Source organism: Mobula birostris, chromosome 10, assembly GCF_030028105.1.
Source record: "Mobula birostris isolate sMobBir1 chromosome 10, sMobBir1.hap1, whole genome shotgun sequence".
In the NCBI taxonomy this organism is placed as follows: Eukaryota; Metazoa; Chordata; class Chondrichthyes; order Myliobatiformes; family Myliobatidae; genus Mobula; species Mobula birostris.
In genome coordinates this window covers 91,180,833-91,199,746 of record NC_092379.1, presented here as the reverse complement: position 1 = coordinate 91,199,746, position 18,914 = coordinate 91,180,833, and the positions used below count along the sequence as shown (strand labels likewise).

General features: G+C 43.9%; 1 protein-coding gene across 3 annotated transcripts in view; it reads left to right on the top strand.

The window, feature by feature from the left end:
* phka1a (phosphorylase kinase, alpha 1a (muscle)) overlaps window positions 1–18,914 on the top strand; it is a 158,150-nt gene that overhangs the window by 18,721 nt on the left and 120,515 nt on the right. For all 3 annotated transcript variants that reach the window (XM_072270556.1, XM_072270557.1, XM_072270555.1), the window contains exons 2-6: window positions 5,976–6,134; window positions 7,118–7,165; window positions 13,972–14,140; window positions 16,254–16,336; window positions 17,869–17,949. In XM_072270556.1, coding sequence (XP_072126657.1) covers window positions 5,976–6,134; window positions 7,118–7,165; window positions 13,972–14,140; window positions 16,254–16,336; window positions 17,869–17,949 — 540 coding nt within the window. The remainder of the gene's footprint in view (window positions 1–5,975; window positions 6,135–7,117; window positions 7,166–13,971; window positions 14,141–16,253; window positions 16,337–17,868; window positions 17,950–18,914) is intronic.

The following is an 18,914-nucleotide window of genomic DNA, read 5'->3' as shown; positions in this document are numbered from 1 at the left end:
GGCATGCAGTCTATTGAGAGGGAATAGAGACTAAATGACGAAGTTCTAAAGTGTATGTATGAACAGAATGAGCCTGATGAACGTATGCATAAACCTTGAAAAGAGGTTGAAAGAGTATTTAGAATTCTGGGAATTGTAAACAGAGGCATGAAGCACAAAAATAGGAAAGCTGTCACTATGAGCACTGGTTAAAGAGATGCTATTTCCATTAGCAGATAGTTTAAGGATTGGAGGACACAAGTAAACACGTAAAGTTCTGGCAAAAAATATAGAAGAGATATGAGGCATAAGAATTTTTATTCAGTGAGTAGTTAAAATTTGGAATTCACTAATGGTAATGGTGCTGGAATCTTAATCAATTAGTGCCTTTGAAAAGAGGTTCGAGAAGTATGTAACAGCAAATAATTTGGAAAGGTCTGGGCAAAGAAAAGGGAAATATGACTGACAGGTTTATTCTCATAGGAGCTAACATAGACTCAATGGATAGAACAATGCCAGTCTGATCTGTAATAATTATTTAATGTTATTGTAGTTTTTTTCTGTGTTCTCCAGCCAAGACTCAAATGTATATCATTTTGGTGAGCAAACAGTGGATGTACATATCATGTAAAGATGAACACTTTCGGTACATTGACGACTACGTTGGCGCTGCTTCCTGAACCCATGCTGAGCTTGTCAGTTTCATCGACTTTACTTCTAACTTCCACCCAGCCCTCAAATTCACTTGGTCTATCTCGGACACTTCTCTCCCCTTTCTCGATCTCTCGGTCTCCATCTCTGGAGACAGACTGTCCACTGACATCTTCTACAAGCCCACTGTCTCTCATAATTACCTCGACTATACCTCTTCCCACCCCGCCACATGCAAAAATGCCATTCCCTGTTCCCAGTTCCTTCGTCTCCGCTGCATCTGCTCCGAGGATGAGGTTTTCTGTTCCAGGACATCTCAAATGTCCTCTTTCTTTAAGGATCGTGGTTTCCCTTCTGCTGTCATCAATGATACCCTCACCTGCATCTCCTCCATTTCCTGCACTTCGGCCCTCACCCCATCCTCCCGCCACCACAACAGGGACAGAGTTCCCCTTGTCCTCACCTACCACCCCACCAGCCTCCGGATCCAACACATTATCCTCCGCAACTTCCACCACCTTCAACAGGACCCCACCACTAAGCACATCTTTCCCTCTCCACCCCTCTCTGCCTTCCGCAGGGATCGGTCCCTCCGCGACTCCCTGATCCATACGTCCCTCCCCATGGATCTCCCACCCGGCACTTATCCCTGTATAGTCATAGTCATAGTAATACTTTATTGATCCCGGGGGAAATTGGTTTTCATTACAGTTGCACTATAAATAATAAATAGTAATAGAACCATAAATAGTTAAATAGTAATATGTAAATTATGCCAGTAAATTGTGAAATAAGTCCAGGACCAGCCTGTCAGCTCAGGGTATCTGACCCTCCAAGGTGGATTGATGGCCACAGGCAGGAATGACTTCCTATGACGCTCTGTGCTGCATCTCAGAGGAATGAGTCTCTGTAAGCATAAGTGCTACACCTGTCATACACCTCCTCTCTTGCCACCATTCAGGGTCCCAAACAGTCCTTCCAAGTGAGGCAACACTTCACTTGTGAGTCTGTTGGGGTCATCTATTGCATCCGGTGCGGCCTCTTCTACATCGGTGAAACCCGACGCAGATTGGGGGACCGCTTCGTCGAGCACCTCCGCTCCGTCCGTCACAACAGACAGGATCTCCCAGTAGCCACCCACTTCAACTCTGCTTCCCACTCCCATTCAGATATGTCCATACATGGCCTCCTCTACTGCCATGATGAGGCTAAACTCAGGTTGGAGGGGCAACACCTCATATACCGTCTAGGTAGTCTCCAGCCTCTTGGTATGAACATAGAATTCTCCAACTTCCGGTAATTCCCTCCCCCTCCCTTCCTCTATCCCTATGTCACTCTGCCCCCTCCCCCAGCCGCCTATCACCTCCCTCATGGTTCCACCTCCTTCTACTACCCATTGTGTTTTCCCCTATTCCTCCTTCATCTTTCGTGCCTATCACCTCCCTGCCTCCCCTCTCCCACCCCTTTATCTTACCCCTTACTGGTTTTTCACCTGGAACCTACCAGCCTTCTCCTTCCCACCCTCCCTCAACTTCTTTATAGGGCCTCTGCCCCTTCCCTCTACAGTCCTGATGAAGGGTTCCAGCCCGAAACGTCGACTCATTGTTTCCACGGATGCTGCCCGACCTGCTGAGTTCCTCCAGCGTGTTGTGAGTGTTTCTTTGACCCCAGCATCTGCAGATTATTTTGTGTTAACGCTTTAACTTGTACTTTCAGCATTATAAACCAAATGAGTGTCTCAATCGATGCCCGATTTCAGTAATTCCTTCAATAACTTACTTGCTTATTATTCACTTCATTATTGTTGTGTCATGGAAACTTTTTGAGCTTATTATGTTGCATTAAATGTTGCAGTATGGAAGCACCTGGAAAACTTAAGGAGAAATTAAGCACCAATACAGAAGCAAGTCTCAGCACTAATTATGAGGAGTATAGATAGGTTAAATTCAAGCAGGCTGAATGAGACTAGAACGAGAGGTCATAGGTTAAGAGTAAAGGTGACATATTTGATGGGAACCTGAGGGGGAACATCTTCACTCAGAGGGTGGTTTGAGTGTGGAACAAGCTGTCAGTGGAAGTAGTGAATACGGGTTTGATTGCACCACTTAAGAAAAGTTTGGATAGGTGCATAGATGGAAGGGGTATGGAGAGTTGTGGGTTGATGGGACTAGGCGGAATAACAATTTGGCACATATTAGATGGGATGACTGGCCTGTTTCTATGCCATATTACTCTGTGACTATGAAATAAATTTTATAGATGGGGATGTGTGTCTTGGGTTTTTCTCAAATCTTAAAATCAATTTATGATGGGGGATTATTGGGCAAATCTGACATGCCAGTCAGAAAAGAGGTATTTGGCTTAATTCTATCTTCAGTGCTTGACCTACTGTCCTTCAGGTCACAGATCTTCAAGTATACATCCAAGTCTTTCTTAGATGCTATTTAAGTTTTGATTTCTGCATCTATTTCCCTTTCAGGCAATGAGTTTCAGATCCACACTGGGTGATTGATGTTTTTTTCTTGTTTATGATCCTCTGTTGATTACTATACATTGTTGTGCCCTGCTTTTGTTAGAAGCATTCCTTTCTGTATACAGGTGTCCCCCGCTTTTCGAACGTTCGCTTTACGAAACCTCACTGTTACGAAACACCTACATTAGTTCCCTGTTTTCGCTAACAGAAGGTGTTTTCACTGTTACGAAAAAAATCAGCACACGATAAAAAATCAGCGCGCGATAAAAGGCAACGCACGCCCCGAGCAGCTGCTCTCTTCCGGATTTGGAACTGCATTCTTGCCAGCATTGCTTAAACACATGCCTGTGAGCAGCCGTTAGCAAGATGAGTTCTAAGGTGTCGGAAAAGCCTGAAAGAGCTCGTGGGGGGGGGTTACACTTAGCGTAAAACTAGACATAATTAAGCATTTCGATCGTAGTGAACGAAGTAAGGACAACGTGAGTTTGGCTTGTGGAAGTTGACGAAGATGATGTTGAAGAGGTTTTGGCATCCCATGACCAAGAACTGATAGATGAAGAGCTGATGCAATGGAAGAGGAAAGGATAATAATCAAAACCGAATGCAGTAGCGAACTGAACGTGAAGCAACTGTGTGAGATTTTTGCTGCAATGATAAAGTACAACTTTAATTTTGAAAGGGTATGTAGGTTTAGGGGATATTTGCAGGATGGTTTGAGTGCTTACAAAGAACTGTATGATAGAAAAATGCGCGAGGCTCAGCAGTCAAGCAAGCCTTCCACATCAGCCACAGCAGACGACGAACCTCAACCTTCGACATCGAGGCGGGCAGTCATAGGAGAAGATGACCTGCCTGTCCTAATGGAAACAGACGACGATGAGATGACACCCCAGTGTCCCACCACCCCAACCCCCAGGCTGTGGACAGATACCAATTCGCGGAGAATGCAGCGATCGCTGGGAGGCGCACAGCACATCTTTAAGAAAAAAGCTGAAATAAACATGCTAATTAATTAGGTGCCGCCCGACACATAATTGTCGGCCCAGATCAGAGAGATGATGCAATGGGCAATCGCCTCTGATCTGGGCCGACAATTACGTGCCGGGCGGCACCTTATTAATTAGCATGTTCACTTTGGGTTTTTTCTTAAAGATGTGCTGTGTGCCGTACCGTTGTACCCCTGCATGCTTCGCGGATCGGTATCAGGTTGCTGCCTGGAGGGTGGGGGCCACTGCACCACCCAAACTCTGACTCAGCCTAACACACCATCATCAGTGTGCTCGGCAAGCTGTCTTCCCAATTCCTGTAAGTGATACTACACTGTACATACATTATTTCTACTTTATATAGGCTGTGTATTTTTACGTGTTATTTGGTATGATTTGGCAGCTTCATAGCTAAAGGTTACTGGAGAGAGTGTTTTTGCCAACAGCACTTGCATGAGATTTTCTGCCGAGAGCGCTTGCGTGAGATTTTCGCTACGGAGAACAGTGCAGGCAATGATTGTGGAAAAGTATTTCTACTTTATTTAGGCTGTGTATTTATCATATCATTCCTGCTTTTACTATATGTTACTGTTATTTTAGGTTTAATGCGTTACTTGGCATGATTTGGCAGGTTATTTTTGGGTCTGCAAACGCTCACAAAATTTTCCCATATAAATAAATAGTAATTGCTTCTTCGCTTTACGACATTCCGGCTTACGAACTGTTTCATAGGAACGCTGTACCTTCGGATGGCGGGGGAAACCTGTATTCATGTCCCTCTTAATACAGTATAGCTCAATGAACTCTCCTCCCATCCTTCTGTGTTGCAAAGAAAACAGTCCTCGTTTATCCCATCTTTCCTCTCATCTCTAATTTTCTAGTCGTGATAACATTTAGTTCTTCTGCGTGCTTTCCAGTAGAATTGCATGTCTCCTGTAAAGAAGTAGCCAAAACTATATGCCAAATTCAAATTATGGCCCAACTCATAACGTACAGAATTCTAGGATAACTTCCTTGCTCTTGCATTCTTTGCTTTGGTCATTGTAAAATGCTTGGTTTCCCTTAACTTTATTTTCCAAATTATTTTTTATCCCCTCAAAGATTTTCTAATTTCACTTTTGCTTTTATTCCTGTACTTCCAGTATTCTTATTTTTAAATGATGTGAAGATGGCAAGGAGAAGATGGTGGCGCGACGCAGCACACAGTAGCCACTCCGGTGATGAATATCTGTTATCTGTCAAGTAGGGTGCCGTGCACAGTTCTGATTTGATAGAGACAGTCGTGAGAGCACGGAGGAACATCTGGTGAAACTTCTGAAATGCCTGTTTCGCTGCTACTGTGTGATCCAGAATCTCCAGAGGGGAAGGCCCCATGTCCTCGGCTTTGCTTGTTGCTTGATGGCCAGGGCGGGGTCGAAGCGCTCGGCAGAGATGGTGCTCGGTGCTCGGTATTGGAGGACTGGTCGGAGGCTCAAAGTTTTCTGACGGACTCAGAGTTGACTGTGGTCGGGTGCTTCCAGGGTGCTGCATCGGCAAGTTTGCGGCGCTGGAGGTTCATGGCAGGACGAGTTTCTCCCTTCTACCATCTGCGTGAGATGATGAGGCTATCGGGACTTTGAGACTTTTTTTTTACCATGCTCATGGTCTGCTCTTTATCAAATTACTGTTGTAAATATATGTTATAATTATGTGGTTTTTATGAGTTTTAGTCTTGGTCTGTCCTGTGTTTCTGTGATATCATACTGGAGGAACATTGTATCATTTCTTAATGCATGCATTTCTAAATGATAATAAACGAGGACTGAGTGCCCTTATAATATAAAATAAATAAATAAATATTAACTTATTGCTTAAAACCTATTTATAATCATCTCTCCTTTGTCTAGAATTCTGTAACTGGATTACTGCCAGCTAGTCCTGATATGCAGCATGCTTGGGTGCGTGATAACGTGTACGGTATCCTGGCAGTCTGGGGTTTGGGAATGGCCTATCGTAAAAATGCTGATCGCGATGAAGATAAAGCAAAAGCTTTTGAGCTCGAGCAGGTGAGTAGGTGCATCTAGCAAGCAGTCCTTGTTACAAAATGGGAGAAATGTTCTTCATAATGTGTAAATTTGTTTTGTCTTTCTGCTTTTACTGGTATTATCAAGAATAAAATAAATGAATATTGACTGGATAATATATATCATTCAGACACAATGAGATTCGATTTTCTTTATAATTTATCTTCGATATTGGTATAGAATTATTTATCCTCTGTATTGGTGTAGAGCCATAATTTTTACATGTTAGAATGGTATCCATCCTCTTTTAATTGCCACAACCTAATTCTTCCCCAGTGAAGCAGGCTTGTGATCTTTTTCATGTAAGCCACTCTTAAGTGCAATATGGTTATTCTAGAAATTTCTTAATGTTAACCTTGTAAAATTTAGCTATTTTTCTCAGCGGTATACCATAATTGAGTTTTAACCAATCCTGTGTTAAATTGTCTGATGAATATTGTGAAGAGATGGAGCTTTTTTGCCAGTGCTGGGGTTTGGTCATAGAACTAGAAATATGTAATGTGGAGAGGGTGGCTGATATATAATATACGCTGTAGTTGCAGTAACATTCAACCTCCACACCCCTCACTCCACTCGACCATGTCAACATTTTGCTTTATTCCAATGGGACTTGGTTACATAAAATAATCCTCCAGCTTGCACTATTTATGACAGAAAGAAACATATCAACTTGTGAAAAACAAGATCTGTTAATTAAACATTTCTGAAACATTTTGAGATCATTTTAAACTACATCTACGTGGTTAAAATTTCAAGTTCTGTTTATTTTCTCAATATGTTTGTAATGTGAATGCTCCTATTGGACCTACTGAGAGCTTGTAACTTAATCCCTGAACAATTTGTAAATGTCATGTGAAAGCTGAGGTTGGTACCATGGTGCCAAAAAAGATCTACTGGCGGGTCATGGCCTGGTAGGAATTGCTGACTGCTTATTAATATGTACTGGTTTTTGTTTCATCTTACAGAGTGTGGTGAAACTGATGCGTGGATTGCTACAATGCATGATGAAACAGGTACAAAATGATTCCAGGTTTCACATCATATCTTTGTTTAGAATTATTCACATTTAGCACTTTGAACCAGTCCATGGCACTTATTGGTTACAGCTTATCTGGACTACTTTTTAAAAAAATGAAGCAAGTGTCACATTACCACTCATAAACACATTCTGAGTATTTAATCTTTGTTTGGAATCTTTAAAAATATTTTTACTGAGGTTTTATATGTTCTGTTTAAAACTGAAGCAAATGGTGTTTTATTTAACACTGAATCCTGTTTTGAGATTTGTTAATTCTTTATTCTCAGTTTAGAGAAATACTTGTGGAATCACTGGAGTTAAGTGATTACCAATATGAACAAGTGGAGTGTATATATATATATATATATATATATATATATATATTTTCCCTTCCTCCTGAAGAAATTCTATGATTGCATTGAGGGTACAATAGCCTTTTGGTACCTTGTCCATGGTACTGTGGCGACCCACTTTCTGGCACACACAAACTGGCTCACAACAGCACGCGCAGGCAGAGGGCCGGCCCCAAAAAGGGCGCCAGGCCATCTTCACCAGTAGGGGGAAAATCCCGCGCGCAGAAAGGGTCTGGGAATATGCATTCCCCACAGCAATCCCGCCCAGGGAGAACGGGAACGGGAAGGCTTTAAAGCAGGCCGTGAAGTTTGAATAAATCTCTTTCATCGCAACTCTAACTCACCGACTCCGTGTGGTTATTCTAGCGCTGTGTGTAGCACACCACTACAATTGGTGACCCCGACGGCCCAAACGGTATTTGGACCAGAGATGACCGACGCTGCATCTGTTTACGCAGTTTCATTAAAACTGCCAAGCTTCTGGACTCTGCGACCCCAATTATGGTTCGAACAAGCAGAAGCACAATTCCACATTCGGCAGATAACCTCGGAGTACACTCGCTACTACTACGTGCTGAGCTCACTCGACCAGGAGACTACTGCACAAGTTGAGGAGTTTATACAGTCGCCCCCGGAGGACGGCAAATACACAGCATTCAAAGCCCTGCTCATAAGGACTTTCGGACTCTCACGGCGCGAACGAGCACGCCGCTTAATGCACCTGGATGGTTTGGGAGACAGGCCGCCGTCAGCATTAATGAACGAGATGCTGGCCCTGGCTGAAGGACACAAACCCTGCCTCATGTTTGAGCAGGTGTTCCTAGAGCAACTGCCCGAGGACATATGCCTGCTGCTGTCCGACGCAGATTTCAGCAACCCCTGGGAGGTGGCGGCCCGAGCAGATGTGCTGTGGAATGCCAGGAAAGAGAGAGGGACATCCGTCGCACAGATCACCAAGCCGCGTGCCCAACGACAGACCAGACCAGGCCCAGCAGCAGAGCCTACAAAACCCGGCGACGGGAGTGAGGAGCCCAACGAACAATGGTGTTTCTACCACCAGCGGTGGGGCACAGAGGCCCGCCACTGCAGACCACCCTGCAAATTCCTGGGAAACGCCAGGGCCAGCTGCCGCTGATGGCTACAGCGGCTGGCCATCAGGACAGCCTCCTGTACGTCTGGGACAAGCAGTCGGGATGCCGCTTTTTGGTCGACACCGGAGCGGAGATCAGCGTCTTACCTCCAACGAGTTACGACACCCGCAACAGAGAACCGGGACCCACCCTGAGGGCCGCTAATGGCAGCACAATACGAACCTACGGCACCCGCACGGTGCGGCTACAGTTCAGCTCCAGCCGGTTCATGTGGGACTTCACACTGGCCGCCGTGGCCCAACCACTGCTGGGGGCAGATTTTCTACGAGCCCACAGCCTGCTGGTCGACCTGCAAGGGAAGCGATTAGTCCACGCCAAGACTTTTCAAACGTTCTCCCTGGGTGAAGCACAGTTGCCAGCCCCACACCTGGACTCCATCACGCTGTCCGACGATGAATTCACCAGGGTCCTGGCGGATTTCCCATCAGTACTGACACCACAGTTCACAGCAGCCATGCCCAGACACGGAGTACAGCACCACATCCCGACCCAGGGACCACCCCTCCACGCCCGTGCTCGAAGGCTTCCCCCGGACAAGCTCCGACTGGCGAAGGAGGAGTTCAAGAAGATGGAGGAATTAGGGATCATACGACGGTCCGACAGCCCATGGGCCTCCCCCCTTCACATGGTGCCCAAGGCAACGGGGGGCTGGAGACCATGCGGTGACTACCGCAGATTGAACGAGCCTACAACACCAGACCGCACATTCAAGACTTCACAGCAAACCTACACGGCGCAAGGATCTTTTCCAAGGTGGACCTCGTCCGGGGATACCATCAAATCCCTGTACATCCGGACGACATCCCCGAAACAGCAATTACCATCCCGTTCGGACTTTTCGAATTCCTCCGAATGCCGTTTGGTCTAAAGAATGCCGTACAGACTTTCCAGCGGCTAATGGACGCGGTGGGATGCGACCTGGACTTTGCATTCATCTATTTGGACGACATCCTCATAGCCAGTAGTAGTCGGCAAGAGCATCTGTCCCACCTCCGCCAGCTCTACTCCCGCCTGAGCGAATTCGGCCTTACAATCAATCCAGCCAAATGCCGGTTCGGACTTGACACCATCGACTTCCTGGGCCACAGGATTACTAAAGACGGGGCAACCCCGCTGCCCGCCAAGGTAGACGCGGTCCGCCACTTCCCCCGACCCAACACAATCAAAGGCTTGCAGGAATTTGTGGGTATGGTGAATTTTTACCACCGTTTCCTCCCCTCAGCAGCCCAAACCGTGCGCCCCCTGTTCACCCTGATGTCGGGTAAGGGCAAGGACATTACCTGGGACGAAGAGGCCGCAACCGCTTTCATTAAAACCAAAGAAACCTTAGCAAACGCCGCGATGCTAGTGCACCCCAGAACGGACGTTCCTACTGCCCTCACGGTGGACGCATCCAACACAGCGGTCGGTGGAGTGCTGGAACTCATCGGAGGTCGCTGGCAACCCCTGGCGTTCTTCCGCAAACACCTACAACCACCTGAACTCAAATACAGTGCTTTCGACCGGGAGCTATTGGCACTATACCTGGCAATCCGGCATTTCAGGTACTTCTTAGAAGGTAGGCCCTTCACCACGTTCACAGACCACAAACCGCTTACCTTTGCGTTCACTAAGGTGTCCGACCCCTGGTCGTCCCGCCAGCAGCGACATCTGTCCTACATCTCCAAGTACACGACGGACATCCGGCATGTCTCTGGAAAGAACAATGTCGTGGCGGACGCACTTTCCAGACCTACCATACAGGTCCTGTCCCAGGGGGTGGACTGTGCAACACTGGCAGAGGCACAGCAGGCAGACACTGAGATCCCCAGTTACAGGACTGCAGTCTCCGGTTTACAGCTTCAAGACCTCCCCGTAGGCCCAGGTGAGAGGACCCTACTATGTGACGTCGCTACCGGCCAACCCCGCCCCGTCGTCCCAGCAGCCTGGCGCCGGCGGGTTTTCGAGTCCATTCACAACTTAGCGCACCCCTCCATCAGGACAACCATCTGGCTGGTCGCCAACAGGTTTGTGTGGCATGGACTTCGTAAGCAGGTCAGTGAATGGGCCAAAACGGGCATGCAGTGCCAAACGGCCAAGGTGCAGCGGCACACCAAGGCTCCGCCGCAGCAGTTCGAACCCACCCACCGGAGGTTCGAGCACATCCATGTGGATATCGTGGGGCCCCTGCCAGTGTCGCGAGGAGCGCGGTACCTCCTAACTATGATAGACCGGTTCACCAGATGGCCAGAGGCAGTCCCGCTCACCGACACCACCTCTGAATCCTGTGCCCGAGCACTGATCACAACCTGGGTAGCACGCTTTGGGGTACCGGCCCACATTACCTCCGACAGGGGCGCCCAGTTCACCTCCAGCCTGTGGTCGGCTATGGCCAGCCTTTTAGGAACACAGCTACGCCACACAACTGCCTACCACCCACAGTCGAACGGACTAGTGGAGCGCTTCCACCGTCACCTGAAATCGGCTCTCATGGCTCGCCTGGAAGAGCCTAACTGGGGGGATGAACTTCCCTGGGTCCTGCTTGGAATCCGCACGGCGCCCAAGGAGGATCTGCACATCTCGTTGGCCGAGTTGGTGTACGGCGCGCCCCTGGTCGTCCCAGGAGAGTTCATACCAGCCCCAAGGGGGCAAGAGGAAGAACCCACAGCAGTCCTGGACAGACTATGGGAGAGGCTTGGTAACCTGGCCCTCATCCCCACTTCACAGCACGGACAGAGCCCGACCTGCGTACCCAAAGACCTGCAGAACTGTAAGTTTCTTTTTGTACGACGGGGCGGACACCGGGCACCGCTACAGCAGCCCTACGAGGGACCGTTTAAGGTGATCAGGAACAACGGGTCCACGTTCGTGCTGGACATTGGGGGGAGAGAGGAGGTATTCATGGTGGACTGACTCAAACCGGCCCATGTGGACTTGGCGCAACCGGTCCAGGCTCAGGCACCGCGGCGCAGGGGCAGACCTCCCAAACAGAGGCCGAACCAGACTGGGGACATTGGGGGAGGTATCGCCAGTTCTGGGGGGGGGGGTTATGTGGCGACCCACTTTCTGGCACGCACGAACCGGCTCACAACAGCGCGCGCAGGCAGAGGGCCGGCCCCAAAAAGGGCGCCAAGCCATCTTCACCAGCAGGGGGAAAATCCCGCGCGCAGGAAGGGTCTGGGAATATACATTCCCCACAGCAATCCCGCCCAGGGAGGGTGGGAACGGGAAGGCTTTAAAGCAGGCCGCGAAGTTTGAATAAATCTCTTTCATCGCAACTCTAACTCACCAACTCCGTGTGGTTATTCTAGCGCTGTGTGTAGCACACCGCTACAGTACCTTTCATCTTGGCTAAGTTTATAAAGAAGGCATCCAAACATTTGAGCTGTGAGAGATGTCACAGTTGGTTTGTTGTCACCTGATGTTAACGTACACCTTTTCTTGGAGTCACTGGATAGTCATCAAGAGCAGGTCTATCTGAATTGTTCCCCCCTCCCCCCACCCCCAGTGAAAACCTGGAAGCTAATGGAACCTAATTCTAAAATTCAGTTGCTGCATGTTGTAGTCTGTTATGAGACATTTCACTACATAAGAGCTTTTGAGTGCCTTGAGATCAATAGCTCCATCTGTCAGAAATGCAGTTAAATATAATTTATACAGATAATGAATGAATTACTTTTTAAAGTCATCCTTAAATTGATTTTGTTCATCAGTTGGAAAATGTACAAGAACACTCTATGGTAAACATACCACTACAGTATTGGAATGAATGTCATCTAAATCCATAAGGCTAATTTAAAAAATCAATTACTAAAAGTGGAGCAAGAGTTATGTTGTTCATAGAAACAAACTTTGAATCTATTAACATTTTGGCAGCTCTTTCATATGCTTGGGTGTCCCTAAGTTGAATGTTCTTAACCTGGGGATAATCTGTAAAATGTTAATTAGTAGAGAGATATCAGCATAATGTATTAAGATTGTGTGATACTATATTTTAGTTGTAATTATATTGCAGTACCATACTATAGGCCAGCTCGGAAAGTGTTGGGATCCATTATAAAGGATAAGGTTTTGAGCCACTTGGAGACACATGATAAAATAGGCCAAAGTCAGCATAGTTTCCTTAAGAGAGATCTTGCTTGACAAATCTATTGGAATTCTTTGAGGAAATAACAAACAGGATAGACAAAGGAGAGACAGTGGATATTGTTTACTTGGATTTTCAGAAGGCCTTTGGCAACGTGCCGTACATGTGGCTGTTTAACAATATAAGAGCCCATGGTGTGACAGGAGAGATACCAGCATAGATAGAAGATTGGCTGACTGGCAGAGGGCAAAGAGTGGGAATAAAGGGTGCCTTTTGTGGTTTGCTGCTGGTAAAGTGGTGTTCCACGGGGGTCTGTATTGGGACTGCTTCTTTTCACTTTATGTCAATAATTTGCATGATGGAATTGATGGCTTTGTGGCCAAGCTTGTGGACGATGCAAAATAGGTGGGGGGAAGCAGGTGGTCTGCAGAAGGACTCAGACAGATTGGGGGAATGGACAAAGAAATGGCAGATGGAATATAGTGTGGGGAGTTGTATAGTCATGCATTTTGGTAGAAGGATTAAAGGCATAAACTATTTTCTAAATGGGGAGAAAATGATAAAATCAGAGGTGCAAAGGGACTTGGGAGTCCTTGAGCAGGATCTCCTAAAGGTCACAAACAAGAGAAAATCTGCAGATGCTGGAAATCAAAGTAATACGCACAAAATGCTGGAGGAACTTAGCAGGCCAGGCAGCATCTATGGAAAAGAGTAAACAGTTGACATTTCTGGCCGAGACACTTCATCAAGGCTCCTGTTTACTGTTTAAAAGAAATGATTAACGTATGAGGAATATTTGATGGCTCTGGGCCTGTACTCGCTGTAGTTTAGAAGAAAGGGTGGATCTCACTGAAACCTATTGAGTATTGAAAAGCCTAGAGAGAGTGGATGTGGAGAGGATGTTTTCTATAATGGGGTAGTCTGGAACTGTCTCAGAATAGAGGGATGCACCTTTACAACAAAGATGAGAAGGGGTTTCTTTAGTAAAAATAGTAAATCTTTGGAATTCATTGCCACAGACGGTGGCGGAGGAAAAGTCATTGGGTATACTTAAAGTGAAGGTTGGCGGGTTCTTGATCAGTCAGAGCATCAAACGTTTCGGGGAGAGGGCAGAAGAATGTAGTTAGAGGGATAATTAAATAGCAAACTTGATGGGTTGAATGGCCTAATTCCGCTCCTGTATCTTATGGTCTACATTGCTATTGCTGACAATATTCTTTTATATATGTAGATAAATAAAGTTGAAAAATTCAAGCAGACCCTAAGTACAACGGATGCACTTCATGCAAAATACAACAATACCACATGTAATACAGTGGTTGAAGATGATAAATGGGGTCACTTGCAAATTGATGCCACCTCTCTTTACTTGCTTTATCTTGCACAAATGACTGCATCAGGTAAGGAACTCTGAAATGTTACCTAAATATGGGCATACCACTTGATATTTCAAATTACTGATAATTCTAGTTCACCAGTGTTGATAATTACATTTGTCAGTAATTTGTTGAATTCTGTGACATCACAAATGCTTGCATTTCAACTGGTTAGTTTTGATTTACCTTTAGTTCTAATTTGGATATTCCCACATTTCATTTATTGATGATTGTTTAATTTGATTTAGAATTGTGAGCTTGTGCTAATAGCACATTATCATTGAATATCTTTCCTGCTTTAATACTTCAAAGGAGTGATGTTCCCTACCTGAACTGGCCTCAAAATCACAAACATAATTGTAGCTATCCCAGTCCTTTGTAATTGATTTTTATTCAAAGTGGCTAGAAATTAGCATTTTCTGTCCTAATTTCTCTGCTGACACTCTACATCAAAGCGTAATACATGCACTGAAAGTATGAGCTCTTTTCCAACTGGAAATGTGCCTGCTCCATTATGTAAAATCAAGCTAGGAACTTGGTATCCAAGGTGAAAGCAAGTGTAAGACCGTTTACACACACTAATAAGAGATTTTCTAACCACACCAGCACCTTTACTGGACCCTCTCTTTCCTTCAACTGTGCACTCTTGGATTGTAACTATTCTGTTAAGAGTTCTGTATGGATACTGAATATTCTCATATCAACAACACTAGAATTCCAATGTTGCACGTACTGGTACTCACACTGGTGCCAGATTTTATGTTGGTGGTCTTTGAGACTTTGTGTTACTATCCTTGAATCCACATGGGCTTTTGAAAACTTGAATAATTATTTTGGATACTTCCAGTTTTTTTCATTCTATTCAATGTTTCCTCTTCATATGAAACAAAAACAAATAAACTAAGTAGGTCATGCAACATCTGTGGAAAGAGGACCAATGTTAAAGACAAAGTGAATCTATAACTTCCTTGTTAAAAAGCACAGAAGAAGCTGTGAACAATCTGAGCCTAAAATTCTTGGTTCCAATCATGCTGTCATTCAGGCAGTAATCTCACAGGTACTTTTGGCAGATCTTGGGGATTGGTGGCATTCCTACACTGGATTATCTCTAGACAAAAGAAGTGGCATAACTGCACATTTTCTTTTAGTATGATTCATTTTTTCTTCCATTGATAATATTGATTGATTTTGAATTCATAAAACATGAAGAATGAACAGATCAAGTTTTAACATCTGGCGAACTTCACCTCAGCATTCGAATCCCTTTAAATATATTTTTTCACTTTGTTTTTTAAAAGATTTAAGCTTTTTTCTAGAATTGAGGTAAGTACTTAATGTTAAGTTTTTTGATCTTTTGCATAGTTATATGTCCAACAACTTTCATTAAAACTTTGAAATTGCAAGTTGATGTTTTGTAAGTTTACACACTGCCAAGTTTCCAACAATTATTTTTGTGTCTTATCTTCATTTATTTGTGGCTGATACAATTCTGTGCATTCTTGGGGATTCCATTGAAAGCTGAAATCGACAGTGTCATAGTGTTATATTTTATTTAAGGAGAGGATGAAATTCTCCCTTATTACTATCCAGTGTTGAACACATGTTATTCATAGCTAGACATCTACTTTAACACATAAAATAATAGACTTGTAAAAACATTGTTATTTTAATCTCTTATAATTCCTTAAGGAGGGAGTCCAGTGATAATGGACAATCATTCACTTTCAGTGATTTGATTTGCAGTATTGCTGTGGTCCTTGTATTACAGAACCTGCAATTTGATTCATGTCTAAATCTGCATGATGACATATTTAATTTATGATACTTAAACATTTTTATGATTTCAATCTTTTAGTGTAAATGTTAGGTTTTCTGTTCATGTATAAACTTTGCCATCACCAATATCCAGTTCTTGTTGAAAATTTGTTGATGTGATGTCACTATTGCATAGTGGAATTGAATAATTTGATCTCCAAAGTGCCAGTTGAAATTTTGTATTCAGCATTAGAGGTTTATAATTAATTACTGTAAATTTGAGTTCCTGGATGATTTCATTGATATCAAAAAAAGACTGTTTTAATGCTACATTCTATGTCATGAGATTAAGTCTTTAATAATGTCTGTTTTCTCCCCCCAGGGCTTCATATAATTTTTACTTTGGATGAAGTAAATTTTATACAGAATCTTGTATTTTATATTGAAGTAGCATACAAAGTTGCAGTGAGTATCCAGATATCCTGACCCTTGTAATTTCATTTTGCAGTTTTGTAGGGAGGAATATTGTGTTTTGTTCAGACAAGAAAATAATTTAATTTTTTTACTGGTACAGCTGTACAAATAAAGACAGCCTGCTTTACATATTGCTACCGAATATTTTGGTTGTTTTCTTATTAATATGCTGCACTGTCTTCCTTTCACCTCTGGGTTTGTCTAAAACACAGTGCATGTTTGGTAAGGACACTCTGAGTTTATTTTCCTTGCTACTTACCTATGCATGCTTTCATGGAATTTTGTTACAAGATGGCAAGGCACATTGCTATATTATTATTGTGCATTCTGTCAAAATTGATGAATAACCACATGATTTGTTTCTGTCTATATACCTACTCTTTGGGTGAGATACCCAAATGGGGCCAGGCTGTTTGGCTTTGTAGAGAGTGTATGAGAACATTCAATATAGGAATAGATCCCTGCAGAACACCGCTGATCTCCAGGCAGAATACACTCCGTGTACAGCCACCCTCTGTCTCCTATAGGCATGTGAATTCTGAATCCATAGTCAAGTTTCTCTGGATTTCAAGCCTCTTGACTTTCTGAATGAGCCTACCTCATGAAGCACCTTACTAGATACATATGTGCCACAACCACTGAGCTACCGTCATCAATGTGCTTTGTCACATCCTCAAAGTATTCAATCAGGCTTGTGAGGCACAACCTGCCCCTCAAAGCAATGCTAATTATCTCTGATCAAAGTATGCTTCTTCAAAAACTTATCTTACGAGACTGAATCTAGGACAATGCCCTAAGTGGAGTTGAAACGACTCCGACTTGTAGACACTTTTCAGCCTCATTCCTACTGGCTTGAATTTTACTAAGGTTCCTTAATGCCTGATATCAATGATTGTCATTCAGACCTAAGCCCTCAGATTCAAGTCATTGTGCCTACATTTGGATCAAGGCTGAACTAAGACCTTTAGTACCAATAATATTGTTCATGCTGTTGTTCACCATTTTGGTGAAAATTTGCAAGTTTACCTTCAGTGGGTTGGCCATATCTCGGTGATATCCCATTTTACTGTGTGGATGTCAGTGTTACAACTGTGCTGAACAATGTGGCTAGAAGTACAGCTATTAATGGAGCACAATTTTTTGGCATTACAACTAGGTTGTTAAGTTTCATTAGTGAATTGCAATGGTTGAAGGTTTTCTTTGATGCTGACAGTCAGGGAAAAACACCCAGAAGGATCTATAGCATTTGCACTAAGGCAAATAGGTGGTACACAATGGAATAGAATGGTTGCACTTATTCTTTTCTCTCTATCGCATCCCTGAAAATAATATATTTTGGTTTCTTCCCTTATTTGTCTGGCAAGAGTCTTTGATTTTGGCAGCATTGCCGTTTCCGCCTTGGAAGTTTATGTTTGAAACTCCATTTCAGACTGCCAGGTTCTAACTTGTTGCACTTGTCCAGGGTAACCTTGATAGCTTCTTTCATGTGCTGCATACATTTTTGTTGTTTTCTTTTGTGACAGGACTATGGGATGTGGGAACGTGGTGACAAAACTAACAGAGGAATTCCAGAGCTCAATGCCAGTTCTGTAGGAATGGCCAAAGTAAGTATTAATTGATGATTTAATGCAATTCTTATAATTTTAGAAAGGCAAAGTGATGGAATTGAACAATTCAGTGTTGGCATCCCTCTTTTTGGGACCTGGAGTTGTGGAATGGAAATCTCTTTTCTATTAGCTACAAGGAGTTGAGAAACAGTAGCAGCTTGCATTTATACAGCAATTGCTAGGGTAGCATGATTAGCCAAAACATATTTCTTCCACTGAAATGCCAAATATAGAACAATGATGTAAATCTTATTCAAAGTAAAAAAAAATTAAGCATAAACTTAATCAAGAAGATTTATAGACAATAGAATTCTGGAGCTTAAGGCCAAAGGGGCTGAAGATATGGTTGCCAGTGGTGGAATGGTGGAATGATGCAAGAGGTCAGAACTGGAGGATATAATGTAAAAAGTAAAAACAGTATTGCAAAAATGTGTGACCTATAACACGTACAGTAATAGAGTTGTTGAATTGTACAACACTGATAATATATTTAATGCTTTGTATATTTTTGTGCCTAAATAAATGTTTTGTAAACATCGTGATTGTATCTGTGTCCCTCACTGCCTCTGGCAGTGCATTCTAGATACCCACTACTAACTGAGTTAAAAGACTGTTTAAATCTGCTTTAAAACTCCTTTATCTCACATTAAGCATATGTCCTCTTGTTTTTGATACCCTTGCCATTGAATAATGATTCTGTTTATCTGCCCTGTTAATTCTTTATACACCACTATCAGGTCATCTCTAAGATTACTTCACTCCGGGAAAACTGGCCCAGTCTGTTCAATCTCTCCCTATAACTAAAGTCCAGGCAATGTCTGGGGTGAATCTCCTTGGTATTCTCATCCTTCGTTTAGTGTAGTGACTAGAGCTTCACATAGTACTCCCAAGTGCAGTCCAACCAGTATTTTCTAAAGCTGCAACATAATCTTCCAGCTCCATATTCTGTGCCTTTACTATGA